General features: G+C 37.3%; 1 protein-coding gene across 7 annotated transcripts in view; it reads left to right on the top strand.

Moving 5' to 3' along the window:
• Positions 1–25,098, top strand: part of plch2a (phospholipase C, eta 2a) — a 127,827-nt gene that overhangs the window by 77,905 nt on the left and 24,824 nt on the right. For all 7 annotated transcript variants that reach the window (XR_008302145.1, XR_008302144.1, XR_008302147.1 and 4 more), the window contains 9 exons: positions 6,991–7,137; positions 9,815–10,058; positions 11,981–12,110; positions 15,371–15,541; positions 17,876–17,969; positions 19,380–19,583; positions 20,631–20,751; positions 21,328–21,499; positions 23,667–23,774. Coding sequence is in view for 2 of the 7 variants with exons in the window: in XM_053235903.1 (XP_053091878.1) it covers positions 6,991–7,137; positions 9,815–10,058; positions 11,981–12,110; positions 15,371–15,541; positions 17,876–17,969; positions 19,380–19,583; positions 20,631–20,751; positions 21,328–21,499; positions 23,667–23,774 (1,391 nt within the window). In the remaining 5 variants the exon portion in view is untranslated. The remainder of the gene's footprint in view (positions 1–6,990; positions 7,138–9,814; positions 10,059–11,980; positions 12,111–15,370; positions 15,542–17,875; positions 17,970–19,379; positions 19,584–20,630; positions 20,752–21,327; positions 21,500–23,666; positions 23,775–25,098) is intronic.

Here is a 25,098-nt window from a genome sequence, read left to right as displayed (position 1 = left end):
ATATGGTGGACGCTCCACATAATCCAAGCTAAATTATAAATGGATTTAACAACAACAGATAGTTATCTAACAAAGAAAAACGTATTCAATGGAATGGTGAAGTTTTTTGGTAAGGAGACTTTTATTGCACATTTATGGAAGGAGTCTCCAGTGTCAGCACTTTGTAACAGTCAGTAAGTTTTCTGCCATGGGAAGGTCTTCAGGATGGAGGAGTTTATTCTTTGTAGTTTTTCAGTAATGTAACAAGTGGCTTTTTTTCTTGTCTTATTAACTTCAACAGAGAAGAAGAGACTGGTGAGGGAACATTTAGAGGATGTTCCACAACTCTATATGTAACTATTGATTAAAGGTTCAACCTGCCATTCAATAATACATTAAAAGTGTAATTGTTGGCAAATTGCTGTGGTATAAATGGAATAAAACACTTCAGGACATGCTAATATTGGAAAATTAACAAGATTAACAGTGACTCTGCTGTACGTCCAGCTGTCTCGCGCCACCTCGTTGTTGATTATTTTCCTATAACCGCACACACCCAAGAGTTTTATTCATTACCTATTTCTAGTATTTCAAGCTTGTGTTATTTAATTACTTCACTGAATATTGTTATTCATGTCAGTTCATGTGTGCATGCTAGTCCGTCACTCTGGAAGTGTGAAATGTTGATGAACCAAACAGATGTAAAAGTTGTTTCAGGAGAAGGTGCCTTTGCAGTTCGTGTCTGTTTAACATCCAATGCTTTTAGAGCCATTACTAAGCAAACATTTTATAAGGACATGTGAATTTATTGCAGCTTCTGCTGATTCATCAGTCTCAGAAGACAAACAGTGTGAAGGCTTTCTTGTGATTTACAGTGTTGTGAAGTCTTTCTACCTTGACTAAAGATCAGATTTTTAGCATGTAATAGCACCTAATAGTCTAGTTGGCATATGGACATGAGACAATCCCTTTAAGCTTAAGACTCTCCAGACCCTGGTGACACACATTGAGTAGACATCCAGAAGGCATGTGAGATCAAACCTCATTTCCCTTGAACAAGCTTAAACACACATTCGTTTGACCTCCTTTGTGATTTCATCCATTTCTCATCTCTGGAAGCCTCTTGACAGCTGCATCACCCACATTATTGAGCTCATGCTTAAAGAAATATGAAATCTTGCCAGGATTTATGTGTGTGGTAGGATCCACAAATCCACAAGTCTTAGAAATGGTTTATATCATCCGTTATATCAAGACATCATTCTATATTTCACAAACATTCGAAATGTCATTGCATATGTGTCAGCAAAGGTTTATTTTTATTTCTTGTATTGTCATGATAAGACATAACACATTGGGATTTCAGATGTTTGAATAAAATAATGGAGATCTCACAAGATTTGTGGTCACTTTTATACTATTAGAATTACACTATAATATACTATTATTATTATATTATATTATATTACAATTACTTTTGAAAGCTTCTTTGATAAATAGTGAAGAAAAACAAGTCTTGGTTTTAGAATGAAACTATTGCACACTATCTCTACATCTTGTTGCAAGCTGGAGGACACAAATCCATGATTGTGTTTTACTGTGCCATTAACCCGTCTAATAAAACATTTAAATATGCAAGAGATTGTTGTAGAACAAGATTTCTTGCAGTGCATTTCATTTTTCAGATTTATTGGAATCTGATTTACTGCTAATCTGAACCTGGTTTCCACAGTAACCAATTTGGACCCAGTGGTGAGAGACTCTGCAGGAAAAGGTTTATCTGACTCTGCTTATTGGATTTGTCCAATAACTCTATTTTTTTTTGCCAGCCATTGAATTAAAAAAATAATCATAGCCCTGAATTTTTATCTCTGAATTCCTGAATACTTTCATGCCTTTGAGGTTTGTCAGTTTAGCAACAATGCAAAAACACCATCCCACATTAATGTGTGACTTGTTTTGACCCTTAGGACTAATTCTTTCCTATAAAAAAGCTAAGGAATCATCTCTTTTTTCTCAGCTCATATTTGATAATGCAGTGTGTTTCCTCTGAGTACTCTTTGTATGTGACATCCCCTTTCTAGCTGTTGGTGTAAACGGATTGTCTGGTGCAATTAAAATCTAACGAGCTCACCGCTTTCAGAGGTCCCTGACAAGTTGCGAGACAGCGGACCACTTTTTAATAAACGACCATCATAATGCATTGCATAATGGGTCTGCTAATTTGATCCTGTGGAGCTGCAATAGCATTTTTGTAATTTGCTTCTAGTGCAAAATGGGCCTAAGATGAATTAAAAGTGAATTTTTTTCATTCTACATTGAGTGCACTGATTTTCTGAATCTTGGTTTGGGAACTATGAAGCGTAAATGCATTTTATGGTACACCAGCGTTCCCCATTATCCTGGATCATATGTTCTGTTTATCTTTATAATGCATGTCCAGCAAATTAAAGGTGTACTTCAGTGTTTTCAAGCCTAATCTGTATCCATCTGCAGCATACAGTATGTACTGTGACTATATTCAATATTTTTAAACTTTTTCCTGTAGTAACAAAAGAGTAGAAAGCTCATATGTCTACAGGCACTTGCTGGGGTGTCAATAAATGTCTGTATTTTTAAATAGATTTAAATGCATCCATATAGTTCACTCTTTAGTAGGAAGGACTAGTAGACACAACATTAGAGACAGTAAAAGAAAGTAGGCTTTAGCTGATTATCAACAGCGAATCATCCATAAATTCAATCTATCACAGTCACTATTATATTGGCCCGCAGCATCAAAGGCTTTAGACATGACCTCCAGCTATCTCCCTCCCTCTGCATATGAAAGTTCAGCATTCCTGCATAGCACAGCTTATGATACAGCAGCTGAAAAATCGCTTACATCTCCTGCGTGGTAACCATGGTAACAGCAATGGTACTTTCACAGCTTCCCTTTGAATGATGTATGCCATGTCTTTGTTTTGGTTTCTGGTCTAGTCCTGTCATTGGTTTGTTGCCTGATTGTGTTCACCTGTTCTGTGTTTAGTTCTGATTAGTTTCTCTACTTAAACCCTGCTGACTATGTATGGTTGCAAAGTCTTTCATTAAGTCCAAGCCTTGCTTCAGGTGTATCAAAGTACTTTCTAGTGCCACATTTTCTTGATTCATACTCTTGCCTGTTTCTTCCCTCATTTCTAATTCCTTGTGTAACTTTCTCTGCCTGTGTTTTCACCCCTGCTATAGACTTGGATTATGATTCTTGGATTTGTGCAAATAAAGCATGTAGGCTTTACACACTTGCATCCTGACTCTCACTGCACATCACGTATCAAGCATAGAAAACATTTAATCATAAATAAAACAAAAAACCTTTGGCCACCTTTTCTTGTATTATTTTTGCATATTACTGTAAAAACATGTCTATGGTGCAATGAAAAAAAAAACCTTGGAAACTGGCATCCACATGTTCGTCTGGAGGCATACACAGGATAAAATGACACAATGTCTATTTCACAGGAAACACAAATACAGATGTAATAAAATTTCGCAGTAAACACAAATACAGAAGTGTCCAGTTTGCATTGCAGTGTATAGTAATATAATTTAAGCATTTGTTTGACAGAACTGCCCTTACTCTTCCATTATAAATTAGTTTTTTGTTCTTTTCTCAGTACCAGGAAATGTGTCAGTGACTGTCTTTGGTAATCACACTTTCACTACATACACAGTAGAAACAGAATGGGTTGAAAAAATATTGGGGAAAAAAAGAAAACGTTGAAAAAAAGTTGAAAAAATATATATATAATTTGCTGTCTGTTGTCATATTTTTTTTAGCCTACTTGTTTAGTACATTAAATTCCTAACATGCATGGGGGTATGCATGGTCTAAGATTAATTTTCACATGATTTTCACAAGTGACCTTTTGCTGCAGCATGTTTATTTTACTCGAGCTTTTTACTTTTACTGGGCAGCATTTTAACCAAAAATTGGACCCCGGTAACATTTCATTAGGATGAAAGGGTATGCAGTGCTACCTTCAAAATTTGGCCAAAACAAGGAGCTGCTTTCTAATGGGCAGCAGCTTTGGCATCGCATTCTATTGAATAATGTAGATTGTATAACCACTTGACACATTTTTGTTTAAGAACGTGGATGTTTGACTTGACTAGCAAGTTAGCAAGCAGTTTCCTCTGCACTGTGGGCACAAGTTGCCATCTGTGAGTTTTTAATAGTGCAGGAGACACAATGTCACTCACCCATAAGCCCACACAACAAGGACTAATTTTAGAATACGCTGCTGTTTTCAGCTGCTTTTGCATATTAAAAATGTGCCTGCATTCACTTAAATAATAATGACCTTTGTTTTGTTTCATAAAACAGTAAAGAACCAGTATCAACCTTTTTTTTTAAAGAGAGAGCATTTTCAGACACAACTTTATATATGAAATAGCCCTAGAAATACTATTTTCATCTTTGATTGTAGTATTTCTGACGTGATTTTCTGTTATTTGCCTGTAAAAAGTACTCAAAGGTAAATATAATGATGTGGATTTTATGAATTTCAAATTTATAATTAGAATCTATGATTCATACAACTATGAATGTTAATGAACATATTTGCGCTGCTTATGTTGTGATAATTATTTGCAGTGTATGTACTTGTAACCTTCGAGATACATTTACATATCACAGGTGATGTTACAGAAACACATGGCTGCATGTTTTGACGTTTTTATAAGGGTTCATACTATTCTAATATTTGAGGGTTGTAATCCAGGTGGGTTGCTTGGTAGTAGAGGTTGGACTGACACAAAAAATGGAAGTTTTAGCTAGCTGTAGTTGTAGGTAGTTTACATGGTGCTGCAGTGAGCCATCAAATCGAGGCTACCAGAGGCTACAAATCGAGTGCAGTCAACAGATTGTCAAAACTATGACACTACGATGTAAGGTAGTGATTCAGTGCTGACTGACTCTGTAATGATGTCTCATGAAATGACTCTGTAATGGCTCACAGATGTCCCATGAAATGTGTACATATGAAGTTTGTGTACAGATTTAAAAAAATTCAGTATGGAATCAGTTTTGGCACTGAATTCACCTTTGACAGGAAATTAACTCCATAAGTTAAAGTAAAAGCTCCATTGTGCTTGCCCAGAAACTTAACTGAATAAGCTAAAAAGCAGGCAGTGGAAGTCAGAAGCATTTGCTATAGTTACAGCATCAAGGTCCATTGCATCACCATGAATCACTGTGAAGTTTAAACACATTTACCACATGAAATTTTTGGTTTGTGAAAGTCAATAAGAATTTTTTTTTTCTTTTACTAGTTGTAATACCTACTTGTAAAAAATTAAACATAGTCCACATAAAAATTATGCTTGTTCCAGGCACCCTGACTACTAATTTGTCCATCCCTGCAAGTACATTTTGGCTTTAATATAGTTAATGGTTTTTGCTTTGCCCTGGGAACTGACATTGCAAGTTACTGGTGGTCATTTAGCCATGTACAAATGAGATCATTCTTCCAGGTCTTTTTAATTTGTGTGCTCCTTAATGCACCTTTTCTCTTCTCAATCCATCGCTTTTATCTGCAATGTCTGTATCCGGAGTTGGCGATATGGCCAGGGCAATTTAATTTGCAGCATTGTGCCTGTCAGAAGGGCAGTCCTCAATTATTAATGGCCGACTGCTGCTTGAACATGGCGCAGTGCTGGAGGAGATGGTAAATACGTTACTGATCAAGCAGAGTGTGAGAGAATGTACCGCTTTGAACAGTGTGGTCAGTTCTACACTGCGGCTTAATAAGCCATGATCACAATTTTACCCAGTAATGCCTCTAAACTTACTTAAGATGTACATGTTTTCATGTTTCCTAGCCTTAACTTTAGAGTTTTTCCAGCTCATCTTCATCAAAGCTGAACAGTAATTTGGACAGTGTTTATGGAAGTGGCTACCAAAGCATTAGCACCTGCGGTTAAACACTTGATGGTTGGAAATTTGGGATGGGTTGTCAAAGATGTTTTTTCATGAGAGTGGCCAAAGGGATTTTGAATGACCTCTACATGGTTGGAGATAGTTCTTGGCTTACTCCTCCATGTAGAATATTTAAAAATCTACATTCTTAGCTTTATGCATGTGGACCACGTTCTTTAATTCATACCACGCTTTAAATCTGGAGACTGAGATGGTCATGTCTAAACACTGATTTTTTGTAGTTTATAATCTTTTCTGTGTTGATTTTGATTTGGGTCATGACATTGTTGAAAGATCCATCTATGGTCATTTTAACCTCCTGGCAGAGGCAACCAGGTTTCTACCCAAGAGCCAAAACACCACCAAAGCATCAATAATCCTCCATATTCTACAGGGACTTTAGGGGCTTTTTCGTCAAACATTCCCATGAAGCGCAGTGACAAAAGTCTGATTTTTGTCTTGTTTGACCAAAACACATGATTCCAGTTGGTGGATTTCATGTTTTGTATTTTGTAGGTTATTGTCACGAAGGACTTCTTTCCTTCAAAACCTTCCAAACATGTTGTTATTGAGATGGTGTCTATAAATTCAACTAAATTGGCATCAGTATGCCTAAGCATCCTTTTTTCTGCCCAATGTTGTTATAGCCTCAATAATACTTAATGGTATTTTAATAGGTTTGTGTGTTTTTTGATGTACTTTTTAACTTGTGTAGGTCAACAACCATCAAAAATCATTTGAGAATGACCATTTGTGTGTATTTACTTTACAGATTCATTAGGAGTATCAATCATAATGGCATATATGTTTTTGAGAGCGAAAAATATTGTGGCTCCAGGACTATGATGTAACATACAAGGCAATGCACAAGTGTAAGATAAACAATGTACTAAATGACAGTTTCAGTAGTATTGTGTAGTAGTAATCTTGGCAATCTTGGCAATTTGAGCATTTATGAGCAAACTCTTCCTTTAGGCCAAGCATAAATGTTTTTGCTGCTTGACAAGTTTGGCTAAAATCTATCCTCCTTGTTGTTTTCTCTTTGTCTCTGTCAGTGGAGAAATGCATGAGCTTGATGCAGACAGGGACTCAGATGGTGAAACTGAGAGGTGGTTCAAAGGGCCTGGTGCGGTACTTTTACGTGGACGAGCACAAGTCCTGCATCCGCTGGAGGCCCTCCAGGAAGAACGAGAGGGCAAAAAGTAAGTGCCTGTCTCCTCTTTCACAGAAGTGCATTTATTTAACCACCCTGTCAGTTTACTCATGTTTAATTACTGCTATAATTCATCTGTGCCTCAACACCGAGACTCCAGGACTAAATAATAACCGCATGAAATACATATATCATAATATACTAACATTTATATTTTACTTCATATACTGTCCTTGTACCAGTTCTATATTTGACTAAACTGGATCAAGACACATGAAGCTGACGCATCTTTTTAATTTAAGTGAAGAACTTTTGTCCTTTTTATTGATGGCATTCAAAACGGGAACTGTTTCTAAAACACTAACTTCTGTTCCCTGGTTAAGTGAGGTCACGTAAGGTCACCTGTATTCATATATATAGCACCTTAGCAAGTAAAAATATTTTATCTAGTATTTTCTATTATAAAAGTGCACTAAATCAAATATAAGATTATTAAATCTATTTCTAGAATTTTTTAAAACTAATTTCAAACTTTAGATTTTCTTATTCTATTTGGCTTCTTTATAGATAAATAATTAGCACTATTATCTGCTAGAACAATATTTCAAGCTCGAAATTAGACAAACATCTAGAAATAAGTTTAAAAATTGTAGTATCTTATAATAAGAAACGCTACATAAATTTGACTGTATTGAAGACATTTTTTTACAAGCTAAGATGTCATTTTTTGCAGTGTACTACAGTAATTTGCCACCGCTAACAATGTTTTATTTATTAAAGAACGATATGACATGCTTTTTATCTGTTATACTTACGTTAAATGTTGTGGAATGTCTGCAAAACAAGTGAGTTCCTGTTATCACTTATGTTATAACAGCTATAAACAGTCGTTAGTTCACCAGCTGCTCTTTTTTTCTGTATTGAAGTTAGTCAGACAATAAAAAACCCTCCATCCTGAAGAGTTTCATCTTACAGTTATTAAAGTTATAGTTTTACCTCTGACTGTTTCAAAGTGCTGAAACTGGAGACTCCTTCCAAAAAATGTTAAACCAACATCTCCTCATAGAAAACCTCACATGATATTGTATAAGTGCCTGTGTAAGATGTCACTATAGAAATGATAATGCATAAGAACAGGAACAATAATATCAATGTGTGAATTGCCTTGCTTCCAGAACAACTGCTATGCTGTTATAGAAACTGAATAAACACCTTCCGACCAATCGGAATTGAGAATTCAGTGCTGTGGTGTAATAAAACATTTACCAACTGCCATGTGCTTGATAATCATTAGCATTTTTCAGAGCAAGTGCAGTTCTAAAGTTCTTGCCAAGCACTGACTGCATGCTTTGGAGCGGCGTTCAGATTTGTTCAGTACTGATGGTGGTGTTAAAGCAGCACACGAAGATTCGTGTCTAAGTGACGCAGCTCGTTGTGAGGAAAAGCTCAGTTTTCCACATTTCCACAGCAGCTGGGAGAATTAATCAGCTCCTTAAGCTGCCTCAATAATTCATCAGCTTTAACCGGAAAGGTTTCAGCCTCTTCAATGAACCAAACGTTCCCTCGTGAATTTGCGTAGCTAACCTGCGTGTGAAGTACAAAGCGAGGTGTGTTTTGGAAAGACAAACAAGTGTTAGAGGGAAAATTTCCGACAATCAGCCACGATGCTGCATATTGAAGACAGCTCCAGCTATTCAACAGGCAGTTGTCTGCATTTGCATTATTCATATGTAATAGTGCAGCCTATGAGGTCACTTCCTAGACATGGTATACAGGACGTATGTTTTTATTTGAACCTGCAAGTGTGCTGATCTCACTCTCACACCTCACGGCCCTTGATATCACACACACGATCCACCTCGTTAGGATTGAATATCTTCAGTGGCAGAATGTTCTGCGGTGTGTTTCAGTAACGAGGATTATGATAACTGAGCGTTTCAGAAGCACCATCTGTGGACGTCTCTTGTCATTTAGAACAGGCAGCTTTGTGTTTTTGGTAATTACGGAGGAAACGAACTCCTTCAGTGCTCAGGCTGCAGGATCGTGGAACGTGCAATAACAGTCAGCTGGTTTAGTGCTGCAGCCATTTCAGAGCATTACCACTCCGTAATTACCTTAATATTCATTTACACACTTCACTCATGTTCTGTTCTTCTTCTGCTCAATACCTTTATATTACTGCAGTGTCTCCTTCTCTTCTTTCTTCCTTCCTTTCTTCCTTCCTTCATTTTTAATGGAGATATGTTCAACCTTTCTTTCTTTCTTTCTTTCTTTCTTTCTGTCTTCTTTTATAGTGCAGATTTTCACAAACTTTTCTTTCTCTTTCTTTCTTTCTTTCTTTAATTTCTCCTTCCTTCCTTCCTTCCTTCCTTCCTTTTAATGGAGATATGTTCAATCTTTCTTTCTTTCTTTAATTTCTCCTTCCTTCCTTCCTTCCTTCCTTCAGTTTTAATGGAGATATGTTCAATCTTTCTTTCTTTCTTTCTTTCTTTCTTTCTTTAATTTCTCCTTCCTTCCTTCCTTCCTTCAGTTTTAATGGAGATATGTTCTTTCTTTCTTTCTTTCTTTCCTTTCTTCATTTTTTGAAGAAATTTTTTAGCCTTCTTTCTTTCTTTCTTTCTTTCTTTTCCTCCCTTTGTTCCATTTTTTCTACTTTACTTTTCTACTCTGTTCTTTCTCACACCAGACTTGCATTTGTCACATCCTCCACTCTCTATCGTTTGCAGTCTCCATCGACTTGATTCGGGAGGTGTGTGAGGGGAAGCAGTCTGAGATCTTCCAGCGCTATGCAGATGGCAGCTTCGACCCCAACTGCTGCTTCAGCATCTACTACGGTGAACATATGGAGTCGCTGGACTTGGTATCAGGTACAGGCGAGGAGGCGCGCACCTGGATTACTGGTCTTAAGTACCTTATGGCGGGCATCAGCGATGAGGACAGTCTGGCCAAACGCCAACGCACCCGGGACCAATATCCTTCCTTATGGAAAGCTTTATCAGTGACACTGTTGGAATAAGATAAGCTTGTTCCCAGAAATTATTTATTTCTTTATTTTATGATGATGTGTATTGGATTCTGTAATGGTTACTATCAAGTGCCAGACGGTGAATTGGAAGGTTTAAAATAAAAAAAAATTAAATTAAACTTTTAGCTTTGCAAGTTTGGCCTTCGTTACTGGTAGGCAGTGAAAAGCTACATTAATTACATTCAGTGTTAAATGAAATCACACTATTTGTTCAATTCTGTAAGTACATCACGGATATTTATTCCCTAATGCTGCTAGAGCACCCAGTGTTAGCTTCTGCAGCTGCATAGCAATCAAGGTCCAACACCTGTCTTTTGAAGCTTTATAGCTTTAATGGCCCTGTATTTATTTATTTTTCTCTGTTTCCAAAGTAATTCTTCTTTTAAACAATACAATCTGGATGCATAGGTGAGAGAAATAAAGTGTAATTGCAATAACAAGCATTTAAAACAAGAATGAGAGAATTGTGTCGGTGAAATCAATTTCAGGAGAAATCAACAGTAATGTGTAATGTGTATATATGAAATATGTGACTGAATATGAATACATTATTTGGAATGAACAGATAATGTGTCCTAAACAGATACAAATAGGAGGCACGTATTTATTCATTCATTCATTCATTCATCTTTAGTACCTGCCTGGTCGCTTTACACACAGTTGCCTGCTTATTAGTTCCGTTTATCTTTTCGCTACAGTTGGTCATTTTATAATATACAACTACCATATAGATGACATACTGTACCTACTGTTTAGGTGTACAGTTAGAGCAGGTTGTCTTTCATTCAATTTTGAGATACTGTGAAGCCCATTTTTCACAGCCATAAGCACACTTCAGAGCCATATTTCAGGCTCTATTCTATAGCAGAAGCACGTGCAAGTGAAAATCTCACTCTTAATGAACTTTATATGATTAATTATACATTAGTAATGCATGTTTGTAATAATCTGATTGTGATTACAGATATTAGCTTGTTCTATTTTCCCAAACCAATGCAGAAATGAATGCTGCATGCCCTGATGCACGCAGGCATTGCTTCTGCAATTGGCTTTACATTTATGTCTAATTGCCAATTGCTAGCACTTACTTGTGCGAAGCGAGGTCTAGTGTGATTAAAATACCAATCTAGGCTTGATGTAACAGCCGGAATTACATGCACACTTTCAAAATGCACCGAAATGCACACTTTCAACTAGATCAAATGATCAAATGATGATTTTGTAAGCCTAGTCTTCTCATTACAAACAACAAGTGCAGAGTGCTACTCTTGTACACCCACAATGATTCATAAAATTATCATTAAACATGGAAGATTCCATGTGCTATCTTTCCCTGTTTAATGTAGAGCAGTTAAATATGATGTGCGATACACGTGTACAAACAGTAGCAATGGAATTGCTTTGTTGAGAGCCATTTTATTATTTAAATAAGAAAGTTACCAAATGCTGTATGGATTGTGTACTTATTTACAGTAATGGTCCGCGAATTTTTGAAATAGTAATACTTATAATTCCTACTACTTTAAAAGAGAATAGAACCACTATTGGTTAGATATTAACTATTGTCTATAGTGTCAATGTGGTAGTGAAAATGGTCCAGTGATAGACTTGGCAGTGACTGTAGGTAGGTGTGCTAAGTGACCTAGCAACACATTTTACTGCCATTTTGAGTAAAATTTTTATTTAAGCTCTTCCTCAAACTATGCATTTCTTGTGTTTCGCATATATTTTGTACAGTGGACTAAAGTCGTTGTTATGATTTCCTTGCAATATACTGTATGACTCAACAGCTGCGTGTTTGTAGCGTAGTGTAGTGTATATTTTATGTCTCGTCTGTGATGCTCATCTCCTTAACTGCGTGTATCACGTGGCTGAAGCAGACTTTCACAGAAGCTGACAAGAACGGAGACGGCAGCCTGAGCATCAGTGAGGTTCTCCAGCTCCTGCATAAACTCAATGTCAACTTACCCAGGCAGAAAGTAAAGCAGATGTTCAAGGTAAAGCACATCTGTGGAGGACTGAGTTGTGTGCGTTTGAGTGTGTGAGGCAGTCACTCACCAGTCATCGATAGTAGATTTAGCGCATTGCTTTGTAAGAGTATGCACTTTATTTCTCTTGGAAACTCATTTAGATTTTACTGTGTTCTATGATTATAACTCGCAAGAACTATGTAGTGTCAAAGACATATATTACGGCTAAGCCATATCTGGTAGGTATAACTCATATATCCATATATCAGCCTACTGGCAATAAATATCTGCTTTACCTTTATAGGTCAAATGGTGGCTCGCCTGGCAAAAGCTTTTATGTGCTTGTATTTCTATCTCTCTATGTTGTCCTGCTGCTCCCAAAAGCCATTTCCCAGCCAGACCAGATTTGTGTGCGTGTGTGTGTGTGTGTGTGTGTGTGTGTGTGTGTGTGTGTATGTGTACAGTACAGTATGTGGTTGAGATCTCACCTCAGCCGTTTGTAGGTCGCTAAGATTCACAGTCCATCAGGACCCACCCCATCTGCTGTAAATGAACGCAGATGGCCATCATTGTAAGACAGAATAAAGCACACCAATCTGGCCTTGTGTGTGTGTGTGTGAGTGTGTGTGTGTCATAGGAGAGGTTTTAGCCTTGGTTCTATAGTGTCTTTTAAGTGAAGTTCTCTACCTTCATTGAAGTGCTGCTTCTATAGAAGCCTAAACAGTTTATACTTCACTTTCTTGGAATAATGCAAAGGCTGGATGTTTTAACCTTTACCTATTCATTTTTTTTGGCAAAAGATTCCTGAATGCTAGAAGGTCATTGCTTTGTCAAGGATGATAGTGGATTAAATCACATCCCCATATGAAGGTTTTAGTTAAGTTATATTAAAGAAGAAAAGCAGAAATGCACTCAGCGTCCTTAACTTACAGCTGAACAACTGTCTAACCAATCAGTGAATATCTCAACACTATACATTAAGGTTAAACTATTAAGGTTATATATTAGGTTCAATTATTATTATACATTACGGTTAAAATATTTTTTGTTAGAGCAGACTAAACATTCGAGAACCACTGTTGTAAGAAATCTATACTGATGAATATCTTATACTGACTTATAACTGCTCCTTTCAAGAAAGTAGGGTTATTTCTTCAGAACGAGTGTGAAGGATGACTTCTTGGGAAAAAAAGAACAAAACAAAAACAAAAAGAAAAAACCCAAGAAGAATTAGTGTGAATGTTTCCCTCCTGCTCTGCTGTTCAAAGTGTTGATGACCTGTTTTCACACTCTGATACTCAGCAGTTGATGATCATGTTCTCATGGCCTTGCTCACTCCCTCTGCTCGGGTTTTCATCTCAAGCTTTCTTCTGAAGACTTGACAACAAGCATGAAGTAGAATCCCAGACTTTTGGGCTTTTGTCGTTCATTATTAATGTAAAATGAAGGCCGTAACACCTTTTAGCACCTTTAACCATAGTGCTGTTGTTTTTTCCCCCAACATAGCCACCTTTGCAGAAGGTTGTTGATCAGATTAATAGTTAATAAAGGCTTAAAATATCAAACATGGTGGTGAATGAGCAACTTTCTGAGGGTCTGGGAAATCAAGTTGCACATACTGTTGCTCATGCTCATTCACAGACATCAAGGCATGGTAATAACATTAGCAAATATAACTCATAGCTCTCTGGCTTTCACACAGACAATTTGGTGCAACGATTAATCAATGCCACAGTCAATTCATTAGGACAATATTAGCAGCATTCAGTTGTAAAATGAATGTGTTTATTGGCTAAGATAGATGTCACACCATCTGTTTAACAACAAACTATTTACACAAAATTTCTTTACTCTGAAATAAGGCTGGAAATGTAGCAATCTAATCGATGTAAAATAATGAAAATCCAGTACATTAACTGGCCCAGGCTTCTGCAATTCCCCTGTGAACAAACAAATTAGAAAAGTGATATTTCTCCAATACTCCACTGAGAAGACAGATTTTTGCTGTTTGCTGTTAATTGTTTCTAGTATGTTAACCTCATGAATAAATTATACACGTGAAGTTCATGGGACTTTTCTGTAATGCTGTCTCATGCAGCCTTCCAGTGTCTGGAATTCTTTACTCTTTACTCAGGAGCTGCGTTTCTCACCCAGTCCAAAACCTTTTTCAGTAAATGGACAAGTCCTATCAGCAAAATTGAACCACTGAGATTGTGAGATTTTTCACACTGTGCTGCAAAATTATTTAACCACCCAAGGGGCAGATCTAATAATTAGAGAGAGTGAGCTATATCGATAAAGGCGAGGTAAGAACCCCATTGTAGGCTAATATAGCTATAGAAACAAGTCTATAGCAGGTCATTAGCAGGTCATCTGCAAATTGTTGATGTTAAGGCAATACTGGCTTCTAGTGAAGCTACTGAATATTTAGAGCAACCCAGTAATAGGCAGTTGAGAGTCAACAGCATACAGTCATCCAGCGTACAGTCTAGCAGCTCGTTTTGAGAAGTTGAGCAGACCTTAAACTAGCCCAAAAAATTCAGGCACTGGAAAAAGGAAGCATATTTTTCTTCTATTTCTCAGCCTTTACATGGGAAACAAGGCCACTGTGGTGCACATTTCTCCTCTTTCCCTCTCCCAATCTTTGCAATATATCTTACAGTAGAAGAAGTTCTGTACATCATAGGCACACTGTCTGCACTTACAATTTGTCTTGGTTTGCAGAAATTTATTAGATGTAATCTCGATAAGTTCATGGTGGCCACTGAGTATTTTTAAACTAGTCCAGTTTAAAAAAAAAAGAACTGACCTGTCATGAAGTGTCTGGTCCGCTGCTCCTCCTCCACTGGGGCAGTGTGATTCCTACCCCAATGGGCCTCTATTTGCCCTTGCTGCAGTTCCCATTTTTGACCATGTGGTGCAATAATAACTCTATGGAACTCAATGGGGGCATTGAGCAAGCTGCCCCACAATTACACAACATCTAGGCAAGCAAATCAATGGAACACCGGCTTATATCTGTTAATTTTTTTTATTGGTGGTCATCCAACAGAGGTAGTTTAAAATGTACATTGTGAATGAGAACTTTATGAAGATTAACATTTGTTGAATGGCTGCTATACTACATGGTAGGGCTCTGTATAACCTTCCTCTATGGACAAGCTGCTTTTGTTCACTGTGAACTCTGTGAATTTGAGGCAGACTCTAGAAATAAAAGTTCCTTGGATATCTTTGTTTAAGTGTATTATATTGTGTATTTATTGTGTATTGTGTATGATTTCTTATAGGAAGCAGACACAGATGATAACCAGGGCACTTTGGGCTTTGAGGAGTTCTGCTCCTTTTACAAGATGATGTCGACTCGGCGAGACCTATACCTGCTGATGCTCACCTACAGCAACCATAAAGACCACCTGGACACAGACGACCTGACACGCTTCCTTGAAATTGAGCAAAAGGTGACAACTTATGGGTTTTCAACTTTGAGAAATGTGCCCAACATCTGTTTTCAGGAGAGTTGCTACTTCAGGCAAACATGTGGATAGTAATGAAGCATAGAAAGAGCACTAGAAGGTGTTTGTATTTCCCCAATTTTCTCTCTAATGTGCATCTCTTTGGCTCTTTCCCCATCTCAGGCCTGTAATTTGATCAACTCAGTGATGAATATGCAGCCTGACTCTTGCCTGCTAATGGCTCCAAAGGCGTTTTTAAAGATGAGGCTTCTCTGGAAGCCTCATTTCTTCTTGCTCTGCTGCTTTGCTTCGTTTTTCTCTCTCCTACACAAACCCACAAACAAACACACACCCCAAAGATCATCTATGTTACAGCAGCCTCTTCCAACATATTATTACTATTATTCAGACTTTTTGCATAGGCGTAATTTATACTGCTGACATTACCCGTGCTTAATATTGTCCCTACTATTTCTGGAAAGTGTAGACTGTAGAAACATTATCTCCAAACATCACTTAGAGCATACGGACAAGTGCCTTTGGTAATTCCTCACCCTTAATTTGACACATAAAACCATGCTCTTTGTCCATTGGATTTTTTACTCTTTTAATGCCATGTATTGCTGTTGATGAAACTGGATTTCTTCACATCAAACCAGGGGATGCTTTCACATATGTAGAATTTCAATTTTAATCGAACCCTGGTGCATTTTCCCCCTGCAGTTTGTTTGGGCAGATGAGAACACACCAATCACAGCAACCAGACCGAGACTGAGGTCTTCTCAGTCTGAGTCCAAGTTCCAAGGATAGTTTGACCGCAGTGAGAAAGCAATTCAACCCTTAGTCAACCCATCTGCACAAAATGAGCCTAAATGATTCTGTGTGTCTTGGGTAGCAGCATTTTTATGTCAGTGTGAGCTGTTAAACTTAGCCAAGAGACACAAAATGAGCCAAAGGACAGAAATGTAGCACTGACACGTTTGGATATTTGGATATATGGACCAAAAAGAGAACAAAAACAAAAAAGAACAATTAACAATGAACAAAAAGAGAAAATAAAAGCTGGATGCAAAGCGTGAAATGATTTGAACTACTTATTTCCATTATTTTAATTTGGTTTGTTTATGTTTTTTCCATCTCTGTATTTTGCTTTTCTTTTTTGCTTTCTTTAATTATGTGCCTTGCGAAACCAAACCAAACCATAGCAAAAGCTAGACTCAGCAAATGGACTAATATGTGTGAAAGCAGATAGAGGAGGTGGTTATGCATAAATCTGGGTTGCCAGATTGGATTGACTCTTTCCAATCCAATCACAACTTAAAATTTTCCTAATTGACTACAAACAATCTCAGATTATTCTATCAGCACATGATCAAGGATATTGAGAATATTCCCATTTGGTAGACCCAATCTGGCAACCCGGGTAGAAATATACACTTTTAATCAGGAATGTAGTGAAGTGTTTAATGGTCCGTGTACAGCAGGTTTCTTTTTAGAAAAGGAAATGCAAATTGATTACCTAATATCTTTTAGTAAAAGATTTAAAAAGACAATAACCTGAGTTGAAAGTAAAGTTTCCAACTGAAATTCAAATATTTGCAGTAAAATGAAATGAATCAGGATTGTTTCTTGCATCAGAGAAAATCTAATATCATGAATATATTTATTAGTAGCTTCAAGCATGTGATACACAAAATATTCTGTTTGGAATTAAATGTCACACACAAGTCCCAGTCTATGTTAACTGCATGAGCATTTACCCCTGACCTAGGTTTGAGAAAACTGGATTAAATTAAAATGTAATTTAAGCATAACACAGGGCATTTCTATTTTTTTTCAGGACCATACTAGTGACATTTCAGCAAATCTTACCAGGCTCCCACATCAGTGGGAGCTCAGTGTTAGCCTCCATTACAGCTCAGTATTAGTATTTTGATGGTCAATTTGTCTCCATTTCTAAAGCGAAAGAAGAACTAAATTAGCCAAATGCTGCTTGCGGCCACAAGCTAGCAAACACTGGCAGTTATGCACACCGTGTATCACTAAATTAAGACTCATCCCTGCTGTGTTGGACGTGGCCTGATGCTGATGGGATGGGATGGAAATCTGATTGACTAATAAAACCAATTCAAGGCCCAGCTGTAGGCCTAACCAGTCTGATTCCAGAGCGAGCCATTTGCATGTGACAGTGTTTCTCAATGGAATTAGGTACATTCGGCTGTTTTGTTTTTCACACTTTGTTCAGATGAAGCACAAACTAATGGTTGTATAGGGTGATAGTTGAGAATGAGAACTTCCTTTTTTCATTTCTTTGATATTCTGTATTTGTATTTATTTCAGATGACAAGAGTCACAAAAGAGCATTGCCTTGAAATCGTCGCAAAGTTTGAACCTTGTCCTGAAAACCAGAAGCAGGGGGTTCTGGGTATCGATGGTAAGATGAGATCTGTTTCCTCCTCAGAGAATATTTTAATAACATAGATGATCACAAAGTTGGTTAACGAAGAAGCTATTCAAGATGTACAAATGGAATTTAGGTCTTTAAATTAGGCTGACGTAAGCTGAATTGCCTTGTTTAGTCCAGCTCTAAATGAAAAACTTTATTTGGCAAATCCCCCAGTCTGCAATGAGTGGTTTGTAGATGATTAAGTACTGTTTTTCTAAGAGTGACTTAATTGAATATTTAAAGGACTGAGTCCTTTTGGACTTAACGTCTACCTGCTCTCCTTATTTTAGTGTTTTCTGGCTCCCCTAATACCCGACATAACCAAATACAGTAGATAATATGCAATAGATAATATACAGGCTCTGTCTGAGTTTATAATTTTAAAGCAAGAAAACCTGGACTTGTTTTAGTTTCACTTGTGTGTCACTTTGTGCACAGTAGAGATGTAACTGAATATGAATGCATTATTCAGCTTGAACAGATAATAAGAGGTGTGTTATGTGTGTTATCAGTTTGCTTCAGGAGCCTGACTTAAATACTGCTTACTTAGCTCCAAAATAAAACTATATTTCTGCCATATACAAAGTGGCCTGAAATTCACAAAAAAAAAAAAAGTGATGCGCACAGAAATAAAATTAAAATTTATATAATTAAAAAATTATTAATAGTTAATTTGCACATTGCACATGTTTTTTGTTGCTCTTCATCATTATTTAAAGAAAATCTTCCCAGAAAATCATCCAGACATTGTAATGAAATTTAAAAGTCCTCAGTTTGACTCACAGAAGCACTGCATCCTAGTTTCGTAGTAGATTCTGATAACATGTCTAGAGAACTTTTCTGATCTTTCTGGAAAATAAAAAAAAAGATTAAAAAAAAATAGAAAAGATAAAATATAATGTGGCTATAATCAATGGTTCCTTGATTTTAGAAACACACAGCTGTTCTGAAAGATAGTTAACTTACTCAGTCACATTAGATAGAAAACTTGCCAGAAGGGTCCACAGGGCATCTGGTTGAGACAAATTATGACCTTGACTGATGTAGCTGAGGAACTGTTCAGGAAGTTCAGGAGTTGAATAAAGTTCTGTATGTTCTGCAAATTCAAATTTATTATAAAAATGACTTCTGGTCTAGACCACACCCACTTCTTGTTTAAATACAGATACAGATATGTGGAGCACTGAACAGATACAGATAGCAACATTGCGTTACACCCGTAGTGTAAAGGTTTAAATAATTGAAACTTAAATGACTGGGTATATTAGCCACTTTAGTATTTGCAAACCAACTTGTTGGGACAAAATTGGATTAAACAGGCATGTATCTTTCCTTTTACATATATTGAGGGGATTCAGTGGCCATGTGTTTGAATCAGCATTAAATTCTACGCCTTAGGATTTACGAATTACATGCGAAGTCCAGCTGGAGACATCTTTAAACCCGAACACCATGAAGTCAACCAGGACATGACTCAGCCTCTGTGCAAGTACTTCATCGCCTCCTCACATAACACCTACCTGATGGGGGACCAGCTGATGTCTCAGTCCAGGGTGGACATGTACGCATGGGTCCTGCAAGCAGGCTGCAGATGTGTGGAAGGTCAGTTTAAGTTAAGGCATGAATAGTAAGATTCCAGTGCACACTTACAGCCGAGTGCATAAATATTCAACCCCCATGAACTTTTTCCATGTAATGTTACAACTTGGAACTGAAATAGACTGAACTGTGATTATATGTCATGACTCTTCACAAAATAGCCCATGATACTGAAGTGGAGGGTAGACAGCAATATATTTTACAAAATTATTTACAAATAAAAATGTTTTGATTGTATTAATATTCATCCCTATAGCTATGAAACTCGTAAATGAGTTCTGGTGCAACCAGAAGCCATTAGAAATGACATAATTTGTTAAATAGACTTCACCTATATGCAATTCAATATAAACACACCTGTTCCTTACATATGTTTCTTACAGAACATATGTAAACAACTAGCATCAGGAAGACCAAGGAGCTATCAAAACAAACTAAGTTCCAGAAAAGAAAGTATAAAGCAGGGTTTGGCTATAAAAGAACATCACAAACTATGAACATGCCACAGAGCATGAATAAATGTGTTATTAAAAATGGAAAGAATATGGCACAACTCTGATTCTGCCTAGAGGAGGCCATCCATTAAAATCAGTGACCAGCTAAAGATGGGACTAGTCAGAGAAGCAGCCAAGTGGCCAAGGATAATGTTCAAAATGATGCTACCACCATAATGCTTCACTGTGTGGATGGTGTTCCAGCAGGGTGATCAGCAGTGTTGGCAAACTCTAAACAGGGTATAATCAATAACATTATAATCAACTGATTGACAACTCTGTCCAGATTTCCGTGCACACACACACACACACACACACAGTTCAAATCAATATTATGCCCTATTTTGTGTAGATTCATGACATATAATGAATCCAAATTCCATTTCAGTTCCAGGTTGTAACAAGACAAAATATGGAGACAAGACAAAAAGTTCACAGGGGGTGAATACTTATGCAAGCTACTGTACATTAATGTTGAGTGGATGAAGATGTTGGTCATGTAATGATTTAACATGAATGCTGATTGTACTCTAAACTACTGTATGTTATCTTCCAGTGGACTGTTGGGATGGACAAGATGGAGAGCCAATCGTACACCATGGCTATACTCTAACATCCAAAATCCTTTTTAAGGACGTCATTGAAACCATCAACAAATATGCATTTGTCAAGAACCCGTAAGTCTAACCTTTTAGAGCCTTAATAATTTCAGTGAAAAACAGACAATATGTAGAAAGGCTGTGCTTACTTGGTATGCACACATTAGTGTAAACAGTGTTTATGTGCAAGTGTGTGTGTGTGTGTGTGTGTGTGTACACACACTATGTCCTGAGATTTCATTAGCACCAGCATTGCTAAAGGTGATAATCCCATCAAGATGCATGCAGTCAGGGCACCTGGAGGTTTTTGTAAACAGAACACTATTTTTAGACGTCTCTCGACATGTTTCTACAACATGTCAATTTTTAACACATGGCTTGCTGTTACGGATCTTGTTCAGCGTTGTTGTGGTGGGACTGATAAACATAGTTCGACATGTACTGACCCTTAAGGTTTTTATTCATGCAAAATGCTAAGATATTTGATTATTTGCCAGTACCAGAAGTTTTTTCACCAAGTTTTCTTCCATTTAGTTGTTGCCAATTCCTATCCTGTTATGTAGATATTGTGTGACAATTTGGTATATCATATTTCAATTTCGTACAAATACGTAAAAACATATTTCTGTTTCTGTCTTTGCTTTCCCTCTTCAGGTATCCAGTTATCTTGTCCATAGAGAACCACTGCAGTGTTCCCCAGCAGAAGAAGATGGCTCAGTATCTGGTGGAAATCTTGGGGGAGAAGTTGGACTTGTCATCAATCAAAGCTGACGAGTCAGGACTCCTGCCCTCACCTGATTCCCTCAAAGGCAAAATTCTTGTCAAGGTCAATTTTTTTTTTATCATTACTGTTGTTCCTTTAAAAGTTATCCTTTGCCAGTTAAATGAAAACATGGAAGTAATGACAATAAAAAGAAAAATAGGAATGATTTGAGACAGTGATATCTTCATTAGAGCAGAAACTTTGATATCAACTTCTTTGACATTTCTGGAGGACCATGGTACAAGGACATCTGGTTGACAAGACATCTGGTTGGGACGAGAGGTGTGCATCAGGCCTGGAATCTCATGGCACACAACAAAAACAAAAAGGAGGTTTTTACTTTCATGCAGTGAGATATGAATCTTGTGGCAAAAAGAAGACCACATGCATTCACATGAACATGCAGCGCTGTGTGAAGCATCTACAGCATTCTTTCATTCATCCTTAGTTTAAGTGAGGCTACTAGAAAATATACTAAATTTGTTAGAAAATGTCAAGGGAACGTACAAATAAAACCAAAAGTAACTACTCATGTAGGAGTAAAAACAGTCCCATGCACATCTCTAGTTCAGGCCGATTATGAACTTGAGTGATGTAGCTGAGGTTGAGGAGCTGTCAGAGCCAGAATTCACACACCATGCTTTTCTACCTCGGGGTTTTTTCGTGTTTTTTTCAGTGTTTAGTGGTAGGGTTCTTCCTGTTTAGGCCACACCCATTCCAGGTTTAAATATGAATACAGATGCAGATATGGATAATTGGAGCACTAAACCAAAACCAATTGCTTTACACACAGTGTGTTTCAGTTTGAGGATCCCTGTTTTTTTTTTTCAGACAACTTTCTGTAGTATCCATAATGAGACTCTTACATTATCCAGCTTCTTTCATCTTTTCCTACAACTACATGAATCCAAATAACAGCTGATATCAAACCAATGAGAAATCAGGCCACAGGAGTGATCGTACAGTATAGTAATACAGAGCCGGTAATTGGAAGCTGGCCGGCACCGGCCATTGGAGAGTTGGCCAAAAACTAGGCCAGAGAGCAGTATTGACAAATTGCACGGTGCTGGCACTGGGTCAATGAGCAACTCTCCAGCTGCAGTCTAAAACCCACAGCTCTTTTTCTCTCTGTTGCTTGCCAAAGGATTCAGCTCAAGCCAGATTTGCATATCGCTGCTTTTTCATCCATGCGCATGCATTATGACATTAATTGCCTCGCTTAAGTCCTACTATATTGAATAGCAATCCTTATTTCCACTCGATTTGGCATTTAATAGATGCTCTGCCTGCCAAGAAGCTAGTATGACCAGGAACTTTGATGTGATATTATCTGTTATGGTTGTGTCATCCACATTATATATTACCATATACTTGAGCCATAAAACACAAATTAGATTTAGCACAAATTTCCAGTTTCTTCATAGTCTAAATGTGCCAAATTAGGTGGCACAGAAGAAGCCAGGATTCTTGAGAAGGATATAAAGCTTATAACTGAGCTTGATTTAGACAGAATGAATCAAAATACAGTGGAAATAAGTGTCGTTGCATGTGAAAAGGGGGGGAAATCATGCGCAGTTATCACTCTAACCTGGCAAGCCTTTACCTTGTTAAACATTCAAAATCGATTGCTTTCAACACGAGCAGCTCTCTGACGCTGTGCCGAATTGATTGTTACTCTTTAATACCGGTATCCATCACCTGCCTGTCCTTTTGTTAAATTCTCCACAGACCAGCGCTCAGTCTCACCAGGCAGTACGGAGCAGTGCTTTTATGGGTCTGTCAATCAAACGATTACTGATAAGTAAGTCGGAGTGCAGACAAGCCCCCTGGGTCTCATTCGCCAGACTTTGACACAGCAAATGTACTCAGTTTTCTCAAGTGAAAGAAATTATACCTAAAGATTTATGTAGCACTATTACTGTCAAAGCCCCTGGTGATGTTTTTTTTTCAATTGTTAAATGTTACAATGGAATTGAGATGAACAGATGTCTTTGTACGGAAAAAAGCTTTTTTTTTTCTTTGTTCAGATCCTGATGGGTTTGTATATTATATTAACTTTCATTTGTTCGGAGATTCTGAATTTTGCTAATCTATAACATCGAAATCCAAAACTTATGTTTGTGTGTGTAGCTGATGCGTCAAAGGTTTGTGGCCAGACTTTCCCCATCGCTTTGCAGTGAACTTGTACCAACAATGATGCATTTTGCTTTTTTTTTTTTTTTTAATGCAGGGCAAGAAACTGCCCCCAAACATTGACGAGAATGCAGAGGAGGGTGACGTGTCAGATGAGGACAGCGCTGACGAGATGGAAGACGACTGCAAGCTGATGAATGGAGATGTAAGTTCCATAGTTCTTAAAGCGCGGTCTGTTTTTCCCAGGGGTCCATGCTTTCAATATTTGTTGGTTAAACGTGGCATGTTCTTTAGCTGGATGCCTGACTGACTAATCCCATAATTTTGAAATGTACATATCTAGGACTCTTTAGGGACATGTGATCTCTAGTTGGTGATATAAAATATTAGCAAAGCACTCCACTAACATTTGGGGTTTTTTCATGCATAATCCATAGTCCACCAGAAGACTGTTGAGGAACAGCTGATAGTCAATTTTTTATATCAATCATTAAAATAGCCATATATGCACTAAGCAAAATGTCAGACCTATTTAAGCACAAGCTGATCAGTGAAATTAACTGTCTGTCTAGGCCTGTCAGAATGAATGTATTAAAGTTTATAATATGTAAGCATTTAAAGGCATAAGCTTTTACATAGTTACCAATTTCCATCACTGATGTCACACTGAATGTACACTGGCTGAATGTGCAATGCTGTTATGTCATAACCAATGGAGTGAGCATATCAGAATAGGAAGCCTTTTTTTGTCCTAGGTAAAGAGAGTGTAGTTGTACCCTAACCCTATGTTTACACTAGAAAACAGCAAGTTGCTCATGTCGTTGATGACGCGACTGTTACTGTTGTCTCTTATTGGCGTTTTAGTTCTGATGAGAAATGGTAATAGCTTCTATATATATATATATAGCTTCTAATATGTATAGTAATAGCTTGGTAATAGCTTCTAATATATATAGCTTCTAAAGCTAACAGGTTTAACACAAATTAAAGAATGCACTAATCAGCATGAATTAACATATTGGTTTGATTTACATGTTATGTACTAGCTTCACTGGCAGATTAGCAAAGCAAGCTAACTGTACTAGCTATGCATATTTACGAGAAGCACCAACAATCTCTGCTACTTCGTTCTAAGCTTTATTTTTCTTCAGAATGTCACAGATGAGAGGTCGTATATGACAGGATAACATGAATCCACCGCTATAGGTTTTAATCCCATTTTTGAAACAAACCCAAAGTTTGGGTTGAAAGAACCCAAAGAAAGAAGTCAAAGTTTGGGGACTTTGGGTTGAAAGTAAATGGGAACTAACTGCAGGTAGGAATTAAGTGTTGAGTAAAACTTATGCGCCATAGGATTGGTCATTTGATGGGAATGATTGGAATCATTTGATCCAGTTATTTGGATTTGTTGCCTCACCGTGTCGTCCATAATTTGCATAGAAATGAGAAAATTGTCAATGAGTAGATAAATAAAAATAAAACTGAAATAATGAAGTATATGATAAAATGATTATTCTACCCTTCATGAT

The sequence above is a fragment of the Pangasianodon hypophthalmus genome, chromosome 8 (genome assembly GCF_027358585.1).
Source record: "Pangasianodon hypophthalmus isolate fPanHyp1 chromosome 8, fPanHyp1.pri, whole genome shotgun sequence".
NCBI classification, from domain to species: domain Eukaryota; kingdom Metazoa; phylum Chordata; class Actinopteri; order Siluriformes; family Pangasiidae; genus Pangasianodon; species Pangasianodon hypophthalmus.
This window is presented reverse-complemented; position numbering and strand designations above follow the sequence as displayed.